Genomic DNA, 3,349 nt, shown 5'->3' on the forward strand with positions numbered 1-3,349 from the left:
TGATGGATGTGTCACTTCAAAATCTATTGATTTTTCAAAATGCAATACATGACAAGTATGAAAATACTTGTACAAAGCATGTAGGCTATGAGTGCATAGATCCAAGTGACGAGTTTTGATGCTAACATAAGGAGTTGAGCCTAGCATAAAGCCCTAGAGGCATTTCCAGGAGGGCAATCTTTGTAGCTTGGTGCCATTCTCAATGAATTGGGGATAAGTGTATATAATGCTCTTAAACATAAAGGAGCATTAGGATGTATGATCGTATTCCTTTGTGATGGTATATTGAATTTGATTACGTAGGGGGATCGACAAGTTCCCATCAGGCATCCTTCATTGAAGAGTTCCTGCATGTTTTTACTTTGTTGTGCGAGTTTGATTGTGTAGGGTTTGACATGAATCTTTGCAACCAAAAGAGGAATTAGATTCATAACATTATGCACAAATCCCTCTCAATGGAGTGGGATTAGTGCATTGCAGTTTTGAGAATTTTGATGGGCTTGGGGATGTATGAGTCATAAGCATGTCATTAGCATGCTAAACCATCGTTCCCCCTTCTTTGATGATGCTGTGTTGATCCGCCATAGCCATCCATCGCGGAGCTCTTACAATTTTGTGCTTCACTGTGCGTCTTCCGCCCCTGCTTCTCCTGCGCTCGACGACCTGCTTGACCTCGCAGCTTGCTGACGAATTCTACTTGCTCTGCTTCGATTCTCGGAGGAATGGCAGAATTCTACTCCGGGTCTCCTTACGAAGTGTCGACTTAGGATCGCAGCATTTGACAGACTCAAAATGGCGTCTTGGCAAAATCGCACTCTCTAGTAAGTTGCCTTTTCCTGCTCTTCGTTCTGCAGCAGTAAAGCTAGAATAACCCTAATTTGAAGCAGCGAAAACTCCATTCCAATGGTGTACGCATTTTCATAAGCAGTTCTTTACTCTGCATTCTGATCATTCGCCAGGGTAGCTGCTTCTGAAGTCATGGGAAACCCTAGCGAGCGACCTGCATAGGATCGAGCTCAGCAACAGTAGGAACCTTAATGCACCCGAAATTTTCTGTGGTGTACCTCTGTATTTGTTACACTCGTAGTCATTGTTCGCATGCGATCAACTGTGCTGTTTCTTCAACGACATAGCCAGAGTCATAGCTCGCATGTGGCAGGGTTAGCGAAAGTCCAAATGTTGATGGTGGAGGGCAAGCAAAGTAAAGGGCGATTGGTGGCAGCATCATCGCCATCAGCATCCCCATCCTCAACAGTGAAGAGGGCTCCTTCATTGAAAGGCTCAGAAGAATGGCATGACATGGATAGGATTGATTTGCTTGAATTGAAGGCACGCATTGTGAAGAAGGTAGGAGCAGAGAAAGCCAACAGGTATTTTTCCAATTTCAAGAGCTTCCTCAGCTTACGCTTGAGTAAGGTTGAGCTTGACAAGTGTGTGGTGATGACTATTGGCAAAGAGAATGTGGGGTTACATAATCAATTTGTCAAGGCTATTTTGATGAATGCTGTCAAAGCAAAGGCTCCACCTCCACCTCTGCCGCCTGTGCAGCATGCAGGTAAACCCCCTCTTAAGCCCCACTCACCATGCATCACGAGTGAGGATACCATTCCCCATGCATCTCCATCGACCATGTCAAATGGAGATTCATTTTTACCCTCACCACGTCGTGGAAGATCAGTAGTTGCCCGTGATCACAGGGCTAGCCCTCTTGGACCTCGTGAGGATCAGCCCACCCCTGATTTATCAAGGCCTATGCAACAGCTTGATGGGAGTGCAAAGCAGCTCGATGCAGAGTCAATAAGCTCCTTGGAGCATCCTCTCAAACGAGCGCGGGTCATTCCACCTCTGTCAGATGAAAGTGCTCATTCCGCCATTGCAGAGTCGGGACACCATCAGAATATCTTGCGCAGGGATGAAAGAGTGCGAATTTTACCATCATTTCCATTTGGAAGCTCCATGAAGGCACCACTAGGGATTCCATTCCACTTTGAGACCACAGATGCTGGTTGGCGGAGGCCAGTGCTTCATGCATTCCCTGCCCATCTTCTGCTGCAAGACGGCGGGCCAGACAAAGAATGTGAAGATTCAGGAGATCTTCCAGACAATGAATTGATGCATAGGCTCATGGAAGAATCTGCAGCGTCAGAGGGTCTGGAGAGTGTGAGCAGAGAGAGTGCTGCAGTACTCAACCTTGCATTAGATGCGTACTTGAGAAGGCTGATCAAGTCCTGTGTAGATGTTCCTGTGTTGCGAGGAAATGCAGGGGCAGATTCAGAGAGGGTAGCTGAAACCACTTCCGTACGGGATAAGATGAAGGAGGCTCTGTTGAACATGAAGCTTCATCGAGGTATGAATGGAGTCTCTCTTGGACCCATTGCTGAGCTACTCAAGAAGGGTAAAGAGAAGATGCAGCCTTCATTATCACTCTCAGATTTTAAGGCTGCCATGGAATCGAATCCCCAACAACTTGGGGAAAACTGGCCTGTACAGTTAGAGAAGATCTCATTTCGTATTTTTGATCAATAGGCGGCTTAAGCCGATGTTTTCATGTTCTCCTACAGTTACTAACCCGACAATTTCGGTGCTAGCTTTCAAGGCCATCTTCTGCATGCGTAATCATAAGAGGATGATCGGAAGCTTGATTGCTGTTGGGGGTTCTCCCCATTGTATGTTACAGGATGGCTGCGCTCGGCTTTTAGGGTAACTGATTCAAGCGATGTGAGAGAGAGCAGCACACATATGAACATAAGCAGAGAGGTAGACTGCAATGGATCATCATTTACCACATTAGCTCCCCCCCTTGTAAACATGACTCGTCAATACTGTTTCGATTTTTACCTTGTCTGCATGCAGCGAGACATATCCATTTAAGGTGGGTGGCTTGCTGCTTGCTGTTGTATTTGACCAGTTTTTCTTCTTATCTTCAAAGTGCCAATGCTCAATCTAGCCAGAGTATGTATCCAAAACATTTTTGCTTCAGAAAGTGAGTCTCCATTGTTCTCTGGTTTTGATCAGCAGTCGTGGTTGAAGAGTAAGAGCTTATGTACCCAACAAGTTGCTATACTTGCAGAGAGGTATGTGCTCTGCACTATAAAATGGGCATACATTGTAACACAAGGGACTATCTGTCTTGTTGCTGATGATTGATTTATATCTGTTCATTGATGTTAACTTGAACTGAAGTGTTGACACTTAGAGAGAGTACATATATGAAAGCTCTTTTGTGATGTAAAAATCGCGATATGCACCTGTTTATTTGTGAGATACAATTGAAAGCTTTGCATAATATCAGAGCACGTTATGGTGGTATAGGACAGCTACTGTTTCTTGACCATTTCAACCGGCATTT

The 3,349-nt window shown here is 45.1% G+C and overlaps 1 protein-coding gene across 1 annotated transcript; it reads left to right on the forward strand.

The window, feature by feature from the left end:
• The first annotated feature begins 425 nt into the window (after nt 1–425).
• On the forward strand, nt 426–3,138 carry LOC147440831 (uncharacterized). The gene is made up of 2 exons (XM_086482649.1): nt 426–821; nt 960–3,138. The coding sequence occupies exon 2, from the start codon at nt 1,099–1,101 to the stop codon at nt 2,524–2,526; it is 1,428 nt and encodes a 475-aa protein (XP_086338775.1). The 5' UTR covers nt 426–821; nt 960–1,098; the 3' UTR covers nt 2,527–3,138.
• The last annotated feature ends 211 nt before the right edge of the window (nt 3,139–3,349 follow it).

The sequence above is a fragment of the Adiantum capillus-veneris genome, chromosome 15, assembly GCF_014529385.1.
Source record: "Adiantum capillus-veneris isolate H3 chromosome 15, ASM1452938v2, whole genome shotgun sequence".
Lineage (NCBI taxonomy): Eukaryota > Viridiplantae > Streptophyta > Polypodiopsida > Polypodiales > Pteridaceae > Adiantum > Adiantum capillus-veneris.

Coding starts and splice junctions, on each gene's coding strand:
- LOC147440831 (XM_086482649.1), top strand. CDS start 1,099: ATGCGATCAACTGTGCTGTTTCTTCAACGACATAGCCAGAGTCATAGC.